Source organism: Mauremys mutica, chromosome 11 (assembly GCF_020497125.1).
Source record: "Mauremys mutica isolate MM-2020 ecotype Southern chromosome 11, ASM2049712v1, whole genome shotgun sequence".
Taxonomy (NCBI): domain Eukaryota; kingdom Metazoa; phylum Chordata; order Testudines; family Geoemydidae; genus Mauremys; species Mauremys mutica.
Window position 1 is genome coordinate 33631139 of NC_059082.1, and position 20476 is coordinate 33651614.

Below are 20476 nucleotides of genomic sequence, written 5' to 3' on the forward strand. Positions count from 1 at the left end.
TCTTAAAACCCTCTGACTTAAATTGCTATAGTCCATAATATTCTTTTTTTAGAAGAGAAGTGGATATTGCATTTGTGTGTTCAGTTTTACTAAAACATTTAAATTTAAATTCCAGCATCTGTGAAGGGCTTTGCAATGGCATTCAGAATGTTTCCAAATGTAGAAACTTTTTGAATTTTTTTAAAATCCATTCATAGTTTTAACATGGTGGGTTTTTTTTTCCTCTCCTCTGTTGCTGTAAACACACATCTCTCCAATAAACAAGAGACTCTGATTATAGAAACTAACAGGGTGCAGGGGACACAGTGCCATCAAATGTTAAGTGAAAATGTATATCTTTTCTAATTTCAGTTATAGTAGTCTTGGGTGTAACTTATAAGGACATGAAAATCAGTAACAGGAGTGCCCCACTAAATTGACATAAAAGTGAAGTTCATGAACTTCACTAACTTTGAAACTTGTTAATGAATCATGAATAACTTAAAAAAAAAATCTGGAGTTGACTATAACTAGAGTCATTACATTAAGTTAAAACACTTATCAGTAAAAGTTCATACAGTATCAAAATATTAATGTGGTGTTTGTAGTGACAACATACATTCTTACAAACTAGTGTTGCTTTAAATTTCATATCCTCACTTCATTGCACCTGATATTGGACAGCTGAAATTTGATGGCATCTTCATTAAATCAAAATGTTTCCACCTCCTGAGTGTGTAAGTCAAAGTTCAAGTGATTCATGCATTTGTATACTGATGTGTCCTCTTCAAACTCAATTGCAATATAAAAAATGCTGTCACTTCCTGTTTTTAGCTGTATATAAGCCCTTGATGCTAGAAACAGAATTTTCTTCACTAAATGTAGTTGTCCATTAAATGGCTCTTGTCAAATGTATGTTAGAGGAAAATCCATGTGGATCATAGACCATGATTAAATGTTGGTAATTTATTTAGGAAAAGAAATGGGGCCATGATTTTCAAAATGTATTGGTAATCTAGGGACTGTAGCAGACTTAAAAGAATTCTGACTTACAAATGATGGGTGCTTGGTGCTATCAGAAAAATCAAGCTATCTTAAGTTATCAAGTTGGACATCCAAAAACCAAGATGCCCAAATCACTAATCAGTTTGGAAATCATGGTCTTAATGTCTAGATCTGTTTTCATAATTACATTCTCAAACTCTAATAGGTGATCTTGAAAATTCTGCCCATAAGTTATATTGGAGTTACTGCCAGTTTTACTCAGTGAATGCAACTTATTTTATTTTTGTAACTACAGAACTAAATGTAACATTTCCTTACTACATTTGTGAGGTTGACTTAAGTTAGAAAACAAGACGTAGGGTAAAATTTTGAAAAGTGAGCGTTGAGTGCTTTTATATACTGTGTGTGTGTGTAAAATCCATGAAATGTGTATAATATATAAATATCCATGATCTATTGCAATAGGCCTCATTTATGGACCAGCCTATATATTTGGTCTGCAGATAAAAGTAACACTTTTTTTCCTTTGTTTGGCTATGAAGTGCCTTTCCCCTCTATTGCAGCTTCTGATTTGAAAGTTTGGGCTTATTTCATTCTAAAGTAGCCACTAATGTTAGAAGGCCAGTTTGAGGTACTGTAAGGCCTAATTTTTCAGCAGTGTTGAGCACCCAGGACTCCCATGGTCTCTGGTTAAACTTCAGGGTAGTTAAAACTTCTGACAGTGGGCCTTTCTAATTGGGCACCCAAAATTAGTGGCTACTTCTGAAAGCTTTGGTCCTACAGTATAAATAAGTAGAAGGATCTTGGGGTGAGATCTTGAACTGGTGTAAACTAGCATATCACCATTAACTTCAGTGTCTGGTTTTCTGTACAAATTCAGCGTAGTAATTTTAAGAGCAACAGCTTCAAACTCTTTACTGCTTGCCTACCATGACCCGTACTTTATTTCAGAGCAATCAATAACAAATTGAATATTTATTTCCTTTTGTCATTAAACTTAATATGTTTTTCTCTTTGCCAGGAATTGATTTTAAAATCAGAACAATAGAACTAGATGGAAAGAAAATTAAGCTACAAATATGGTAAGTATTGCAATACAATTAATAAAATTAATACAATTAAATAAAATAAGTTTTCAGTCAGGCTAAATTACTCATGGGCAGTACAGTGTGATAGTGATGGAGAAGCTGTAAAACTGGTGGTAAGCTCTACACGATAGCTATTGCCACCTTGTTCTTGGAGCAAAGGTTCTCATAGCATTTGTGCGTGTGCGAACACATTGAGTCAGTTGTCTTTTTAGTTATGACTATGAATGCTCCTGATAAAAAGGGAAGTTGTTAAAACTGCATTTAAAGGGTTTTGCTACTCCAGAGGCAAGAGAGATCCTAACTGCATCATCATAGACAAAGTAGCGAGAGCTGCTAGGGTTTTTTTTTTTGTTGTATTGGTGCCTGGAGTCAGACTGCATAATGGGAAATGAGGATTGTCTAAAGTTCTTGTGTTGTGGGGGAAGGAAGGACTGGTGTCCACCAGTGTTGGTCTCATGCCATCTCAGGGAATTGTCAGATGGGTGCCGGCAGACTTCTAACAGATGATCCCTGGAAAATGCTACAACAGTTTTTCCCACTTAAAATAGCAGGGGCTTGCTGATATATTTTAAGGGGGGCAAAGCTGGAATGAGCCCTTTCTGACACTTGGTTTAACACAATGATACTCAGACTGAGGCTTGTGAGCCGCAAGTGGCTTTTTAATGTGTTGCCTGTGGCTCTTTGTAGCACATGATATTCAAACACTGTGACTTTAATTATTAACCAGTCACGGTGCTTTTACTATGTTGTTAACTTAATGCAAGTTGATAATGTAATTAGTTATATTATTCTCACAGAAAATAAGTTATATAGTATTATAGAAAATGAAACCGTTAATTCACACTACTGTGTCTCTCTTGGGTAATGTTGATGGCTAATTTAGCTCCCGAAACACTGATTTCTGAGTGTCAGTGGTTTAACATTTGCATGTAATCAAAAATCATAATCACTAAATAGCTAAACCTTCTTTTATCTGTTGGTGTCCAACTGTTATCCATATCCATACAGTGTTGAGAAATCAGCCAGCAGACTTCCACAGACATCTGGGATTTAGCTGTCTCTGGATGCGATTGACATTCATAGACTTCCTGATCTCACTAGTCAGAACTGGTCTTATCCTCAGATGGCCAGATTCTTTGAAGCAGCATCCAAGATACTATACTGACTGCTATCCTATGGTGATTGGTTCTAATACTTAATTTTGCATTAAATTGGCCTATCCTATATTTGTTTTTAGTAACTTCTTGGGGCACATGTTTTTGTTTAATACAGGGCTAAAATGTATAAAATCTGCCTCAGAAGAATTGCTTACACTTGTTACTGTAAGCAGGGCCATGCAGTACTGAGCCTCAGTTGACTGATGCTGTGTCAGTTTCTTAACTGAAAATTTGATTTCTCCTTTTACTATTTCCCAGAGTGGATTTGATTTAAATCACTAGTCAGGAAGACTTGATTTAATCATGGATTTCTACATAAAAGTGCATTCTTGCTGGTTGTTATAACCTTAATACATATTCTTCACAACTCGGAGATGTAGGCTTCGTTTTTAGAAGGTACACGGTACATTTTTTTAAGGGATTTTTTGGAAAACTTTTCAGATTAGTTTTACAGCTATATCAGAAAATGAATGAATGGTTATTTCATTTGCTAAAGGTAATTGAAGCAGATATTTATGAAGTCACTGGGAGGTGAACTATCTCCAATTCAACAGACTAATCATTAATATTTGGAGGCTTTTCTTGCCATGCTTTATTAGGAGGACAACGTCACCAGACAGACATGTAAATTGTTTTATTTAACTAAAACAACGTTATGTATTCTGGATTTTTTTCTTCAACAGCAAACATACAATTTTAACAAAACAGGCATATTAATTTTTGAATTTAGTAAACATTCAAGTTTTTTAAAATGAGGGTTTTTTTGTTAATTGTTTTTAACTAAGATAGTCGATAGTTTAAAAAAAAATCATTTAACTAGGACAGCCAGGTCAACATGAGAAACTTAAAATATTGGCTTCTACAGCTAACTCAGTCATCTTCACCTTCATTTTCCTGTTTGTTCATAATCTGAAAAAGAAAAACAAGCTTTCCTGCTTTTTTCAGGTCCCATAGGATTTCTCAATTTGGAATGAATTAGTCCAAAGGAAGAAAATATTTTTTCTCCACCAGCAGAAGAAGCTGCTGCTGTTAAAAGTGAGATTATCACTTCAACAGTCTCTGAATCCAAGTACTTAAGTCATTTCCACCAGTTTACTGGTGTGACTTTCTTTTAAACATCAGCAAACATGTATTTCTTGAATGGTTCACCTTTAGCTCAGAAGTTTATTATAGTTGGCATTATGGAGGGATGATTGCTGGATGTCCATGTCATAGCCAACTCCTCTTCTTCAGCAGTTAAGGTTTGACCCTGGTACCGAGTATTGAGAATATTTGCAAGAAAATGAACTTCACTACAAAAGGTTTTTTTTTCTCTTAATTAATTAGCCTGTTAGAGTTGGTAGGACAACTTCCACCTTTTCATGTTCTCTGTATGTGTATATATAGCTCCTGTGACAAGGTGGCCAATGTAGTATGGTGGGTCCTGCACTTTTCTTGGCGGAGGGCTAAGATGCCACCCCTTGCTCCCTGCTCTTGAGGCACCGAGGGCCCCACTAGTGGCCCAGGAAGGTGGTAAAGGAGCGAAGCAGGGGACAGGTCTGGGGTTGCTCCTTACTCTGAGCCCCGTCGCCTCTCAACCCCTGCGGGTTCTTACCCTCTTCCCCCTTGGGTGGGGTACCTTTGGCCCTTAAATACTGGGGGAGGGAGTCTCCCTCCCCTGCTGGTGCAGGGTCTCTCTTACTCCAGTTTTCTGATCTTCCAAGTCTTACAGCACACCTCCAATCCTCTCTCCTTCCTCCTTCTCCCCTGACTGCCTGAAGCAGGGGGTTTTATTAAGTTACTAACAGGGCCTTAATTGACTACAGGTGCTCCAATTAACCTGTAGCAACCCTCCCTAGTCTACAGGGAACCATGCCTTCATTAGCCTAGGGCTTTTGTACTTCTCCTCTACCACTCTCCCACTGCTCCCTGGCCCTCCTGTATCACTCCTCACTATATGTTCCATTCTATGCATCTAATGAAGTGGGCTGTAGCCCATGAAAGCTTATGCTCAACTAAATTTGGTAGTCTCTAAGGTGCCACAAGTATTCCTGTTCTTTTTGCGGATACAGACTAACATAGCTGCTACTCTGAAAGCTGGAGATAGTGCTTGTCCCATTCATTTTTTTAATGTTTGTAATTTAACTCTGTCACTGCATATTTCTCTTTTTAAGATCTCACTCAGTTCCTTCCAAATTTAAACAGCGTCAGCAATAAAACAGCTATTTCCCTGCATTTTGGTCAAGCCTACAGAAATAGGCTTCAGGGTACTCAGCATGTGTTCAACATTTCTCTTGAGCCCAATGTTGAGAACTTTGGCTGTGACAGTGCCATCTATTTTTTCACAATTTTGTTCACGCACTGTCGTCATATTAGGCCAGTTCTTGATATAGTGCTCAAAACCGTCCACTACTGTGTTTCATCACATGTCTTGTGGGAGAATTAGCTTGGTTCCTCCCACTTTTTTCAGAGCAGCTGCTGCAAAGTGGTTGTTACAGAAGCATTTTGCAATTTCAACAACATTGGCCTTTATTTCTGGAATACTGAAGTCTTTGGCTAGGAGGTGCATCAAATAGCAGCGCAACCATATGTTAGCTTGGGACTCTCTTCACTCTCTTCTAAATAATTTCTTCTCATCTTGGATACATTTGCAGCATTGTCTGTGACCAAGCTGTGTACTAGACATTTGATTATTTTTTTCCAGTTTGTTATAGCTTTTACTGCTACTTTTTGTAAGTATTCTGCTGTGTGTGCATTTCATGATGCATCGATTGATTGATTCTGTAAGGAAAACATTCTCTTCTTATGTTATTACACAAGCACATACAACACGATCATTGTGGACGTTGCTCCACCCATCAAGACTCAGGTTAACAATTTCACCCTCTAGACCTTTTGCACACTGCTCGATTTCTCTTTCATACACTTTATCCAGCAATTTGCCTGCGACATCTACTCTGTTGGGTGAACCGTATCCTGATCTTAATGACTGAACCATGTTAATGAAGTGTGGGTTCTCAATCATACGGAAAGGAGAGTTTGTTGCATAAACAAACCGGGCAATTTTTTCATCAGTTACCCTTTTTTGTAATCTGCTGGTTCTTATCACAAACTTATCTATGGTTGTTTCTGGATGATGGAGTTTTTGTTTTTCTTTTTGCTACAGGTGATATACTGTGGCTATGTGACATACATGATGTGACTGAAACACTATCATTGGCCGATAACTCTGAAACTATAGAAAATGATGGTGATCTTGAAGGTGGATAGTCTTCAGAATCCTGTATGTTGAGGATGGATTCTCCTAAACAAAATAAGTCAATGTAGTTAGTTAATTATTACCATATTGCTCATTTAGTATTACTTACTCGTTGCATTCACTGACACTCAGTACTACTTTAAAGGTGAAATTGTGAAAGGAAGATCTGCCTATTTCAGCTATTTATTTTTTATCATAACTGCATCTAAAATGATAGTACCAAAGAGTAACAACTATATTTTTTTGCTCAGACATGATGATTCAAGGATAGTCCAGAAGGAAGACAGGCAGTCCTTAAGAAAGAAGTATGAAATAAAAAAATTTACCAACCTGAAGATCCTGCATGTTCAGACATGTTCCTTTCATCATCTCCAACACAGCTTCCTCCTGAGAAGGAACACTTCTCATGATGTTGTTTCATTCGAGCAACTGGCCTTGCGTTTCTTTGTTGCACTGTTTTGCATTTTGCAGGCATGTCTTACCCACAGGTAGAGGAACTTCATTAAAATATTCCCAAACTGGGTCTCTCTTACGGATTGCTGCCATTATCAGTCTTCCCCTCTAGTGAGGGAATGGTATGGTAGATCTCAAATCAATGAAGGCTACACTCAGAACTCAAGACTTCTGGCATATGCTGCCCAAATAGTTTCATTTTTGTTTCTACTGCCTGTCCCTCCTTTCTCACATTTATCTCCAGACTTCTTGTCCTTGTCCAGATTTATTCCGCCCCCAACACTCAAAGTTCAATGAGTAGAAGAAACGTTGCACCTTTAGAGAGAGGTAAAGGATTGACTCTGTACACAAATTTGCAGAGGGACAATAGGGTTGAGGTCTGTTATTTCTCACCTCTATATATTATTTATTTAATTAGTTAACATGCTTGTTAACAACAGCAAAAAATGTTTTCTCTCTGGAGACACAAATCCACAGTTTGAGAACTGTAAAACTAAGCATCTCTGATGGTATCTTCTAGACTGAGCTCTGAGTCCCATGGGTAGATAGAAAGATTAATTTAAATAATCTATACAGAAGCCCTTGAAACCCCATAAGATTGGGTCCCTAATCCATGAACTATTGGAACTCATTTATACAAATTTTCTTCAACATTACATGAATATATTGTCTCTTACTACAGAATTAGAATTTATAATCCCTATTCCATGATGAGATATCTTTGAGCTATAATGTATCTTAATTAAAACTATCTTTAGAGAAGTTTTTTCCTCAAAAAGCATTTTATCCAAAAAATCCAGTTTAAAAAAAAATCTTTTTTTTTCTTATCCACTCTTTCCCCTCATAAATATCAATCTTAGTATAGTGGTTTGTTGGTAACTTTTTGAGCACAAAGGAGAAAGATATACTTATTTAACTTTTTAAAGGGTACTTTTCTTTTTATCTAGGAGTATCAACACATTCATTACCTTTTTGTTTTTTATGAACTCTGAAAGTAGTGAAAACAAGGTTTAAAAACAATAAACAAACAAGTGTCTATTTTCACCAAATTCTAGGGATACAGCAGGTCAGGAGAGATTCCGCACAATCACAACAGCATACTACAGAGGAGCCATGGTGAGTGAGTGTTCAGAGTGTATCTGTTCAGGTGTGACTAAAATCATAATTAGTTTGCTTCCTTAGGTTTAAAGGGTTCAAGCTGTCTTGCTGGAGAGAAATTATAACTCAAAGGTAGGGGATAACAGATTATTTCGGGACCATTGCTGTTTTCTGTGAAGTCTTTTTCTCCAGTTTTCTGCCCCTCCATCTTGTATATAGTCACAATCTCTCTGTGGACATATAAAAGGCTTAATTCACCAAGTTTTGTTTGAGAATCTTGTTTTTATACAATCACAACACTTTCCTTGTCTCAAGTGATAGCAGGATAGGTGATATGTCTGCTAATATTAAAAGTGCATTTGACTGAGTTGGTTTTCCTGCTGTGTCCCCCCTTCAGCTGCTCTAGAATGCAGCAGCTAGATTCAGACATGATCAAGTATATACTGTCTCTAGTGCAACTGCTACTGATTCTAGTTAGTCAACTATTTGACTTCTGAATAGTTCCTTACATTTTGACACACCATACGTGACAGAGCTATGCACAACATACCATCACTGAGACATCCTAGGTCAGGCATTAGTGCAGTTGTCTGGTTTTACTTACTTTACTGCCACCATATTATAGGGAGATGCACGTGCATACACACAGCTATGGAAGAGCAGACTTGCTTTGACAGCATTCAGCATCAGCCTTGCTGTGAAACTCTACTCATTTGTTAAGTAGAGCTACTTGCCCCAGGCAAGCAGAATCTTACAAAAGCTTTTCCCAGGCCCTTTGAGAGGTGGGCTGATGCATAATGAGCACTGAAATACATGTTGTAAACATGGCTTACTTAAGACAAACAGGATATCAGGTCATGATTACTTTATGGTGATCACAACCTTTCTTTCTAGTAAGACCAACTGCTGGCTGCCTTTTAGTTATAGAATTTACAAATTCTTGCTGATCATAGTTTAGCTAGTTGTAACTTAATATTAAGAGCATAATTATGCTATGTTTAAAAACAATTGGTGACAATTAATGGATATTTATTGGGTCAAGACCATTCAAAATTTAATCTAAGTGAGATCATATAAAATCTTCAGAAAGGGCCATTAATTATAAAGGTACATGTGGCTTACTGACATTTTAGGAGTTTTAACCACAAACAAGCAATGTGTACATCAAATCTAAACTAATATTAAGATTAGCTTGTTTTTGTTTTTACCCATAGGGAATTATGCTGGTATATGACATCACAAATGAGAAGTCTTTTGACAACATTAAAAACTGGATAAGGAACATAGAAGAGGTAGGTGATTGGGGAAAATAAGCTGCATCTGTTGATACTCTCTAACTTCTCCAAAGCAATAACCAACATCCGAGCAATTTTCTTTTCTTTCAAGGGAGGGGTGTATATGTGTACCCAAGTTAGAATGGATGTAAACCAGAGCAGTCGTCCTTGAGCACAGGGTGGCTTTCTGGTTTACCATGGGCTGGAAAGAGGAAAGTTTAGAGACTTTCATTCAAAAATGATCATGCAAAGCAAGGATTTCAAAACCACTTGCATCCAGTGGGTGCCTTTACCTTAACCTTTGCTTTGAAGAGATGAGAAGGCGAACTCTTTTCAGTATCTCTTGTTGAAGTTGAGAAATGCCTAACACTACTTTGGTAGTGTTAAGTGTAGATTTACCTGCTTGTGTGCATTCAATACCTGGTTGTCCAAATTTTGGCTTTGGTCTTATGTTAAACTTCAGTTGTGTGTGTTGGTTTTCCCTCACCTTGTAAGTTATTTGAATAGCAAATACATTGACCATACTTGAATCTGAAGGCAGTGCTAAACAAATTGGGAATAGGAAGCCTTGAGCATTAGATCCAAGCAAAATAAGGCTTAATCTGGTGGTGACAGAAATTTATTCTACTTGCTCTCAAGAAAAGAAACCTGCCACCATTCTCTGGTTACGTTTAACTGTTGGACCTTGCAAAGAAGGGACTTTCCCAAGGAGACTTCTAATACCATCACATCAGACTGGTCACTGGTGACAAGGGTTAGAAAAGCCTTCCACTCTAGTCAAGAATGGAAGCACACTGATCTAATCAGGCAATTTGTGACCATTTTGCAAGCCAGTAAACATCAGTCTTGTTTTAATAACTTCATTTTGAAGTCAAGCAAAGCATCTACATGCTGATGCCCTAGACATTCAAAATTAAGAAAAATACTTGATTAAGCCTTTCAAAAAGTTTATTCTTCTCTTTCCCCACTGATGCCCTTATTAGGGTTTTATTAGAGCTCTTATTGTCTAATGTGAGGATCTGTTTCTGATAGGTGAAGATTTATCTTTAACTCTATGCTGCTTTTACAAGAGCTTATTTTTCCCTTCAGCATGCCTCTTCAGATGTGGAAAGAATGATTTTGGGTAATAAATGTGATATGAATGAAAAGAGACAAGTCTCAAAAGAAAAAGGAGAGAAGGTAAATTTTTGGACTACTAAATTCTTTAGTAAAGAATTCTTTTTCTCTGATCTACTGTTCCTAATGATGCTGCTTCTTCTACTCTACTTTTAGCAACACCAAACAAAATGAGTCTTGAACTCCTTTATTCTTTAGAATCTTCTACTCATCCTAGGATGTCAACCTATTTTTAAGATGGTACTTAATATATGGACTCCAATTGAGCTTCAGTACTCGTCTCAAGTGATATGTTCTAAATGTTGGCCTTCCCTATGATAACACAATTCTTTCCTTTTGAGGGAACCTGAAAAGGATGATGATCAGGATGTCATTTAATTGCATTGTGGTTGATCATTCTCTGAATCAGACTTTTTTGCAATTGCTAATTATGAATGTTAAATTAGCCATACTAAGGGTAAAGTTAGTAGTTTTGATGTTCTGGGACACTTTCTAAGGATCCTGAAGTAAGGCTGCACACATGAAATTATAGTTTACACAATCCAAGTATTGTGATACTGGCTAGGGGTCACTAGTAGGATTATCTACACCTGCATATGAATGTCTTAATAGTAGTCTGACTTTTTTTCTTAATTAAACTTTTGGTATAGATAGGAAAAGTCCTTTTTAACTTGAGTGATTTCCATACAATAATTCAAAAAAGCTACAGAATAGACAAGATTTACATCCGGTTCTGCCTCTGGGAGTATTCTGTGGTGGGGATACAATTCAGTGCCGCTACATCCATTTACACCAGCAGAAGGTCTGGTCCACCATGTTCAGAAAACCCTTAAGCTATTCTCTCAATTTCTGTAGGAGCTATTCAAACGTCTATAGCAACTGTTGATTTAGTCCTTCATTAAATGCTACACAGCTCTTCAGTAAAAAGGTAATGTTAACATTTTTCCAGGACAAAGAAAGTAAATTTGGGATTATGATATAAACTTGGTTACACCCTTAATGGAGCCACTGCTCCATTATTAGCTGACCTAAAAATGTCTTGTCACTTTGCAAATTTAATTTATAAATACCAAAACTTTTTAAAACCTGTCTTCCAGTTAGCAATAGATTATGGAATCAAGTTTCTGGAGACAAGTGCAAAATCCAGCATAAATGTGGAAGAGGTAAGATTGGAATTACATTTTTTTTTTTTTGGGGGTCAACTTAAATACTGTTGCCTAGTGTTGCTTGCAATGTGATTTCTAACTATTAGCTTTTCTGACCTGATGCATAATGTGGTATTGACCACTTTGCTCTTGTGTCTTCATGTGCTGTCAATTTTGCTTTATTTGAGTATGTCCTTGTAGCATCCAAATCACCAGATGTCTTCTGGTAATATTTCTACATTTGTAGATGGGTGTTAATAGTGACTTTTTATTAATGTTGCGGATAGTATAGTCGTACACTTACTAGTAACTAAAAGGTGTCTAGATACTTAAATTGTGCATGGTTTTTGGAACAGACTTCTACGTTTATACAGTGTATAAAATGTACTAGGGTACAGTAGGGTCTTGGACTCTAGGTGCTACCACAGTACACTAGTATTTTCTCTTTCCTAGAGAGAGATTTCATATTATTATTGGATATACGCCGTACATATGCATCTTCTCCCTGTCGTTTGCCAAGAGGACCAAATATATCTTGGCTAGCAGTTGGTCTGCTGACTAAGTTGAAAGAGTAGCTCAAAGTATGTCAGGCTGTCATATAGCTTCACTTACTATAATATTTTCCTACTTTTAAATTATGATTGCCGTCCTGCAGGACAACTATATATTTTTTGCTGCAAATAGAGTTATGAGCTGAACTCACTGAGTGGACCACACCAGCACAGATATCCTCTTCCTGTAAAGGTCTGAGGAAAGGAAATGAAGCTTGGGTCTGTCAATGCTGAATTGCCAGAGAATCCCACACAGCAGTGATTATATAGACCCACACAAAATAACTTATTTTCCTCTTTTAGGTAATTTTAAGACAGTAAGGACTCCAAGAGTAGTTGCTTTGATGCTTTCTTTAGGGAGGATTAAGCTATCCGTTCATTCCAGGTGTCTAGTCATTAACAGATCTGTACGTTTAAGCCACTAGTCATGACATATAGAAATCTTTTTAGAGTGTTTTTTAAAACTAATATTGGTTGAAGGTTTAAAAAAAACATAGGAGGCAGGACAGCTGGTAAATTCTCTCTTCTGGAGGCCACTGTGTTCTAAAAGCTTTCCAAAGTATATGAAAAGGGAGGGCGCACTTTTTTGTTTAAGGCTTCAATAAGCATTGAGTTAATTTCCACAATTGTAAACATGTGCATTTTTAAAAATAGCTCAACTGATATAGGATACCACTAAAGTAATTTTGTAAATTGAGAAATCAGTGTATATAGTTTATAGCTAGAATAGATTTCTGTTTTCATTGTCCTGCATTGGGGATAGTGTTTGACCTATTTAAGGTTATCACTATACCAGTGCTTTTTTGTTTGTAATGGTCTTCAGAATTGTGAGAATAAAAGTAACATTAAATAGTGGATAATAAGGAGTGGACTTTAGATAAAAGCATATCCCTTATTCCAGTTGTTCACCCACTGTGGTATTTTTTTGCTGCTTAATTGTCAGGAGCATCCTGCAATTTCATCATTATTCCTACTCTGCATAATTTAAATGCAGGGAATACATTGGCACCGAGAGCCAGAGTGCCAAGCTAGCTGCCTGAGTAACTTTTTAGAATTTTCATGTTTTTCCTCTCATCTTTATTACATAGCTGGCCTAGACATGTCAGACTCAAATATAATGTGTAAATCTTGAATCTTATTTCCAACCACTTAACTTCTAGAGGTAATACTTAATTCTGTTAATAAGTGAATCATGTATGGAACTCAGTTTGTGTTGTCACTTTTTTTCTCCTTTATAAATGCATGCTTCCTCTCCTCAGCTCCCTGATACATAATCACTCCCATTCTTTCCCTTGAGAACCTTGTCTCCAGTTCTAAGCCCTTCCCTGAAATTCCACTTTCCTTTTGGTCCCTGAGAATTCAAATTCTCTCAAGGATTTCTGTTGCCTTAAAAAATAGACTCTGGCCATCACTCAACTTTTGTATCCGTGTCTGATTAGCCCAACTTTCAAACACAGCATGGCACATACAAGCCAAAGTGGTTTTTGGTTGTGGGAGCAGGAGGTGGGTTGGCTGGGAACCCATGCACGAGCATTGGCAGGGACAAAAGGAAATGGAGCTTTGAATTTTCTGTTACAGGCTAACTTTTGAGCTTTTCCACCTTGAATGGTGCTTCTGAAAGGCTAGATTCTAACCACAGCACTCAACTTGATACGATGTGGCACATGCTGCATGTTTGAATTTGGACTCTGGCCCTGAGTCTTTGCAAAGCAGTCTAATGTACAACAGTGGTCTGCCTCAGCAGAAGAGCTGCTCAACAACAGAAGATGAGGTGAAGGTTGCTGACCTAAACACCAGATTATAAAACAACTATTGACGAATGAGAGTATCCATTGCACACTTAGTGCTTTTGATATAATTTTTTTAATATTGCATATTTTGTAGACCACTGTTACTAAACGTGTTAGACCATTCAGTCTATTTTGTCTCTAATGTTCCCTTCTCCTTGGTTTCAGGCATTCTTCACACTTGCACGGGATATAATGACAAAACTCAACAGAAAAATGGTTTGTACCTTTTACTTTGCAGTATGTTAACTTTTATGCATGGTGCAGGCTGTTACAAGGACAGTGTTAAAACATTCAGTTTTATACTTCTAGGAAAACCTACTGTTTCTACGGTAATCTAACCAGCAGCTTTGTGACTGGCAAAAGAAGCAGTCTCTGCATAGACTTGTGATTACAAGTGAAGGCAGGCAATGCTGCTCTTACTGTTCAGCACTTGTGATTAAATTCTCTTCAAAACTATGTAGAGAACTTCAAAGTTGCACAGAAACTTTCTTTAAATGAGAAATGCCAGAGTTAAGGTTCCACTCTGCCCTCTTGTGTGCATTCATTATAGCAGTCTCTATTGCATGATCACACATTTCTCAGATACAACTCATTTGCTCTTTCTGTTGCTAAGACTAGGGGACTATGCAAAATATATTATATTGTACAAGTTTCTAGTATGGTGCTATTCTAATAAATAGCATATTTTTTCCCTTCAGGAAGTGTTCATTTTCCTTCTCGTACACAAGTAGCTGACCCTCTTTTGCTCACTTTCAAAAAAATAGAAAACACCTTCAGGCAGATATCATGCCTGAAAAGCTTTGTTAAAAGAAACTGTTTGCAAAACTACATGCATTTGACAATGAGCTATTTAATATGGAAAATGTTTACCCTTAAAGTTTCAGCTATAGTTTGCTTTAATGACTCTTGAACATGAGAGCTTCAGAATTGACCCTAAATTTACATGATCAGTAAGAAGTGCCCCTCTCTATATGGGAGGGGTAGGATACATAGAACAATGATTAGTCATCATTACCGATTTCTAAAAAAAGGCTTGTCCAAATGTCCTATGGGTAAACTACTTAAGTGACAAATTACTGAAAATTGAAATCAGTGGACAAGAATTTAGCTATGCAAATCCTATTAATGTTATGCAAACTATTTTTGCAAACTTTGTTGTTCAGATATCTTCCCTTGTTAAACAAAACTTCAGAAGAACAAAAAATGTTGTAGTGTGATAAATTCTGTGGATCCCATAGCAGTCTACATCTTGTGTACAGATTATATAGAGGATCTCTTTACCCACCATTAAACAACCATCTCCTGCTAAGAGGTGCATAGTAGTTGTTGAATTTATATTTATAAATCTTAGAACACGAAGTGAACACTTAGACTTTAAAAGTCCTAAACTGTGCTGCAGGCTTCACGTAAATCATAAAGGTGGTCCTTGTCCCACTAAACTGTCTTACGAACTCAGTTGGTTATTCTTTCAGGCTGGGATTTCCATATGGATGCATTAATAATGTGGTAATTTTGAGTTTCCAAACTATCCAGCTCCCAAGAGATTGTCAGTTACCCAATAAAAGTGCCCCTCTGCTTACAAAAAAAACAGTAAACGCCAATATTTCACTTATGCTTTGGAGGCTGGGGAGTGAAAGAGAAGGGGGAATGCTAAGGCTGCTTTTCTCCATTCATAACATAGTTGTTTTGTTTTTTCAGAATGACAACAGTTCACCAGGGGCTGGTGGGCCGGTGAAAATAACTGAAAATCGATCGAAGAAGAGCAGCTTCTTTCGATGCACGCTACTTTGATGAACTCCTAATGATAGACTGCAGCACACTTAGAAGAACCTTTTCTGCTTCTTTGAAAGCACAGGGTCACAAAGCCTCAGAAATTATACCACCAAGCTGCTGCTGAGAGCTTCAATGAACATTGACTGCGTTAAACAAAATACCAAGTGGATTTTGCTCACTAAGCCCATTGACCTGTCAGGCTCCTTTTTCTCAAATGTGGAAGCAATGAAGTGGAGACACACAAATGCAGGATTTAATTTTCTTCATTACTTTCTGTTTTAATGCCTGTTGCAAAAGCTGCTACATTTCTTTTAACTTTGCACATCCATATTAGCCTTTTATTGCCTGTTACCGCACAATCTAACACTTGTGTTTGCACAGGTTATTGTCCCGTAAGCAAGTTCTTTAACAGATTTGTGCATTCTTTTAAAAATTTATTTTAAAAAGCGAGAAGGAATAGATTAAATCACCTCTTCATTAGTCTTTTCTCTACACATGTGATCATGTCTGCCATATGGATATGTTTAACGTAATGGCGCTTATTAAAACAAGTTGGCATTTAAGAACTTGTATAGGTTTTTATTCAGTTTTTCTCACAAATGCACAAATCCATTCATACAGAAACTACTGCGTCTTCTGTTCCGAATGTAGGCTGTTTCTCTTCTGTTGGTTTTTACCAAACTTAAGAGAATCTTTTTAGAGCAGAGTTGTCTTCTAAATAGACCTAGTTTTTGTTTAATTTGTTGAATGCACCCTTAAAGCATGTGAATGAACCCCAGTGGTCATTCATTTTTCACCTAGTTTTCTTCTGTTAGCCCAACTCATCTGCTCCTTTTGTTTTTGTTCTTGTTTCTGATGACACTTTAGTTGAAATTTTCAACATAGCACAGGTGGGCATCCTAGCTCTCACTTAAGTGACTTGTGGTAGCTAAACTGAATTATTCTGTTCTCCAGTGTATGAAGAGTAATTAGTGATGCTGAGGATGTTTGTTTCATACCTCTAAACCTTGACCCTAGCTTCCTGTGTAGTCACTATAGTTATTAAGCCCCATCAGTAAAGAAAATGGCACACCAAGGCTTATAATGCAATATTATGCAGCTGATACTGAATGTGTAATGCTTTCTGTCATCCCAGGCGATTATAGAAGTTAATCATCAGAAACTGGTGCAGTGATTTAGCCCGCTAGAAGCCGAGTTGAAACTTAATTGCCTTTCTCACTCCTCTGAACATCTGCAACCTAGCTTATGTATTTTATCACTTGCTTATTTGTTTTTCAAAGATCTCTCTCTATGAATGATTAAAACTGATGCTTTAGTTTGTTGTGCCAAACTTGGACCATTGTTAGCTTTAACTACAAATTTAACAGAGTCCACCACTTTGATTATAAGGTGCAGATGGATTGTCTTGTTGACAAACTGCTAACTTTTCTGAAACATCTGCTTGTTTCACTACAGTCACTTAACTTTGTGGGAACAACCAATCCACTGGTTAATATGTTAATGTTTCACTCTGCTTCAGTATGGGATATCTGATATTGAATTTGTCATCTTGGGGTCTATCTCAAATATTTTGAAACTAATTCAGTGGCTTTCTACACATTCTCCCCACACCTCTACTTAATTACAATTTAAAATGGATCCTTGTAATTAGATTGAGTCACAGTCTCCTATTCTTACTGAACTAGAAGGCACAGCAAAATATTTGAGGTAGCAAGAATGTTCAAAACAAAAACAACCCTAGCTGCTCTGGCCTACACTTTGCATTTTTCTGGGACAGGCTAATGCAGTTAAGTTTTCTGTATGATAACAAAGTGCTTTCTATACAGCAACCGTTATGACGTCAGTTATGAATGTTGTTTAATTTTCAGTAATTTACCTCTGACTGACTTGGTGTCGTAACACAGATTTTTATCTTGGGGTTGTCTGCAAACCAAAACTGACATGTTCTGTGGTTGGCAATTTTTACAGAATGCTTTGCTTATGTTGTATTTCCTCTGTCTTCTTTCTGTTTGGTTCTGTGTACAAACAAGATTAGTCTCCATGAACTTCCTTTTGAAAGAGCCTGTAAGTGAGAGTCTATAAAGTGCTTCTTGACGCAGCAGCAAATTAGGGTATCTGCTCTGTTGTATTAAAAAGAGAAAAATCCTTGCTATTTTCTTACATTTAGCTATGCTAAACTGTACATAAATTTGAGGTAAGACCATAGGAAATTCACTTTATGCATGATAAAATGATGCAGTAAATATTTCACTTTGCTTAATGTTCGTATAATGCTCATCTTTCTCTATTTGTAGAAGGACTTAGTGACAGATAATTTTGTCTGTCCCCTGCTGAAACTGAATTCCAGTTTCATGTAAAAACATTATGGTCTTATGGATAAGGTAAAACAGATTTTTTTTGCAGCAGTATTAAGTGGTTGAGGGGCCGCACTTTATCAGTATATTAACTTTTGATAATGGTCAACATAGACTTCTTTACTCATACAGTCTGTTGTCAGACACTGAAAAATGTGCTGTATTTTAGCATGTAAATCAGCTGATTATGTTTCACTGGGAACTTTTTTCTAGCTATATTTTGCTTTAGGCTAGCAGACAAATAATAACTGTTATATCTGAGCATCAGTTGCTGGGTGCTGCAGGTTTTCTTAATACCAGAATGATTGGTTTGTGCAGTCTTTTTTGTTCTAACTTTACTCAAGACAATAATCTTAACTTTGAAAAACTCTTTAACTATACCTCAGCTAACAAATATTCTAATATCCATTAAAACAAAGGTGATCCAACTATTTTTCATTATACGAAGCAGAAAATGTGCAGCCTGCCTTGCTCTAAAGACCTCCATTAGCCTTTAAGGAAAGGCAGGCATTTCTTTGGGTTTTGTTAGGAATAGAAGCTACTTGCTGTCAAGTTGGGGTTCCCCCCCCACAACTCTCTTCTTCCCTCCCAGTTTGTGCAGCGTGTTCTGTTTTTTTTCTTCTAAATGGTGAGAAAATAGAACCTGAAAATATATGGTCTCAGTGCTTCTTTTGTTATAGCTTTCAATCCTGTGATCAGCAAACCATGCACATAAAATGCTTAGTTCTTGTTGAGTAGACATAGAATATTTGATTTAGGTTTAGTTAGTAAATCTCTTGAAGTTTAATTAATGTTAAAACTTTGAAACCACATATTAAATGTAATGCAATTTACCTTTATTGAATGTGGGGGTTTCTACAGTACTAGTCAAGGTTTTTTAAAAGTGCAGTTTTATAAATGGGGTATTTCCTGTCACAAGTGCATTTCCTCTTTTTAGTCTTTTGTTTGTCAAATAAAATCACGTTATTTTCACAAGCCAAAAGTTGAGGCGAGTGTATTTTTGAGGGGGGAAAAAATTTTTTTTTTTGAGAAGAACTCTTGGTGGGTCACAACTTGGAAGATACACCAATAGTATATAACATGCATAAATGTGTTGCTAATTTGTGGAAATACATCAGTCATCTGATGTAATCAAGTGAAATTTGCCATGTTAAAGTTTTAAGAACAAGCTGTCTACAGATACTGGCTCCTTCTCTCTACTGCCCCTGAGCTGCTTATGCCACATTACTCTTAGTAATGTACCTTGTATTTCAAAATGCCATGTAAAGGCAGGACTTCCCACTTTCTCTTTGTTTCCAGTGAATTTAAACATGTTAGTGCATTCCTATGGCCTTATAAACATATATTTTGCAAATGACACTTTTACTTGGGATTACAATTATTTTAATGCAATATACAGTTACTAAATTCAGACTAAAAAGTATGGCCCTAAAGAAAATGCTAAATTTTCAAATAGAATTGTTCTACCGTGTGTGTGTGTTTAAGCACATTTTATCTCTGTTCCAAAGGCGTAATGTGAATATCCTGCAGATAAAGTGGACTTGTCATGTTAACTTGTAAACTTAATCATTAATTGTGTACTGATACTGTGTTAAAAAAGAATGGTTTTATTATTCCATGTGAACTTTTTTTACAATAATGTGCATCTCAAATAAAATTACATAATGAAAAATATTCAGCTTCTTCTATGAAGTAACTCCATGTAATCAATCTTATGCAAGTTGCTTTTCCACTCTATTCTAACACATGATTATGTTGGGGAGCGTCCAATTTAACTTATGCCTGAGGTTTTGTTTAACTTCAATAAACTTCCTGAATAGCTTGCCTGCTTGCTTCTGAAATTGACTCTTTTGGGAGTAGCTTCTTCAAGAACGTCTATCCCTATACTAATTCCTTCTGCATCAGAACAAGGGGAAGTTTTAAGGTAATTACTGGGAGGGAACACTTGAGTATCTTAAAGATATGTTTGAGTAGCAGCCATGTTAGTCTGTATCCGCAAAAAGAACAGGAGTACTTGTGGCACCTTAGAGACTAACAAATTTATTTCAGCACAAGCTTTCGTGGGCTACAACTCATTTCTTCAGATGCATAGAATGGAACGAACATACATACATACATACATACATACATACATACAACATGAAAAGGTGGAAGTATGCATACCAACTCTTCCATACTTTTTTAAAGATGTGTTAGGGAGTGGGAATATTCTCCCAAAGCATGTGTTGAAAGCAAGACTAGACAAACACTAGTAGATATAAAGAGAGGTGCAATCTTCCATTACCAGAGAGACGAGTGGGGTGGGGGAAGAAGTGGAAAGTATAGTCAATCTCTAACATCTGTGATTTAAATAAACTTATGTGAGGGGGAGAAAAGTCTTTCATTCTCCAATAGACTTTGACCTTCTGAGGCACATACAATTGACTGCCCCCAGCAAATACTAGGACTGCCCAGG

At 36.8% G+C, this 20476-nt stretch overlaps 1 protein-coding gene across 2 annotated transcripts in view; it reads left to right on the forward strand.

The window, feature by feature from the left end:
* Window positions 1-19836, forward strand: part of RAB8B (RAB8B, member RAS oncogene family) — a 44374-nt gene extending 24538 nt beyond the window's left edge. For both annotated transcript variants that reach the window (XM_044980227.1, XM_044980228.1), the window contains exons 2-8: window positions 2006-2066; window positions 7976-8036; window positions 9233-9310; window positions 10382-10471; window positions 11506-11571; window positions 14060-14110; window positions 15593-19836. In XM_044980227.1, the coding sequence (XP_044836162.1) occupies window positions 2006-2066; window positions 7976-8036; window positions 9233-9310; window positions 10382-10471; window positions 11506-11571; window positions 14060-14110; window positions 15593-15685 (500 nt within the window). In that variant the 3' untranslated portion in view covers window positions 15686-19836. The remainder of the gene's footprint in view (window positions 1-2005; window positions 2067-7975; window positions 8037-9232; window positions 9311-10381; window positions 10472-11505; window positions 11572-14059; window positions 14111-15592) is intronic.
* Window positions 19837-20476: the final 640 nt, after the last annotated feature.